The sequence below is a fragment of the Acanthamoeba castellanii genome (genome assembly GCF_000313135.1).
Source record: "Acanthamoeba castellanii str. Neff unplaced genomic scaffold scf7180000083084, whole genome shotgun sequence".
In the NCBI taxonomy this organism is placed as follows: domain Eukaryota; phylum Discosea; order Longamoebia; family Acanthamoebidae; genus Acanthamoeba; species Acanthamoeba castellanii.
In genome coordinates, this window is record NW_004457634.1 from 8,657 (window position 1) to 8,978 (window position 322).

At 46.9% G+C, this 322-nt stretch overlaps 1 protein-coding gene across 1 annotated transcript in view; it reads left to right on the forward strand.

The window, feature by feature from the left end:
- Positions 1-100, forward strand: part of ACA1_300040 (uncharacterized protein) — a gene marked incomplete at both ends in the record, with an annotated part of 2,357 nt that extends 2,257 nt beyond the window's left edge. The window contains one exon of the mRNA XM_004351048.1: positions 92-100. Coding sequence (XP_004351100.1) covers positions 92-100 — 9 coding nt within the window. The remainder of the gene's footprint in view (positions 1-91) is intronic.
- Between the last annotated feature and the right edge of the window lie 222 nt (positions 101-322).

Below are 322 nucleotides of genomic sequence, written 5' to 3' on the forward strand. Positions count from 1 at the left end.
ATCACCCTTGCAAACATGATCAATGAGATCAGGTGGGACGACAGGCTCAACCCTTTCAACCATACCCCTGACTTCCCCTATCTCTTCACAGGTGTGGTGACATTTCTATCATGATTTAATCATCCAGCATTTTGCCTGACTGCATTCCACATAGGAATGGTTGATACCTTTCCTATTGAAGTGGAGAAGCCTGAACATAGGGAGCTACGACGAGCCCTCTTCACCAACAAGTATGGCACAACAGTCTACAAGGTGCAGCTAGGAGTGTCTTTCCTGGGACAGATACTATTCTGTACTGGCCCTCATCTGCCCTTGTATGATG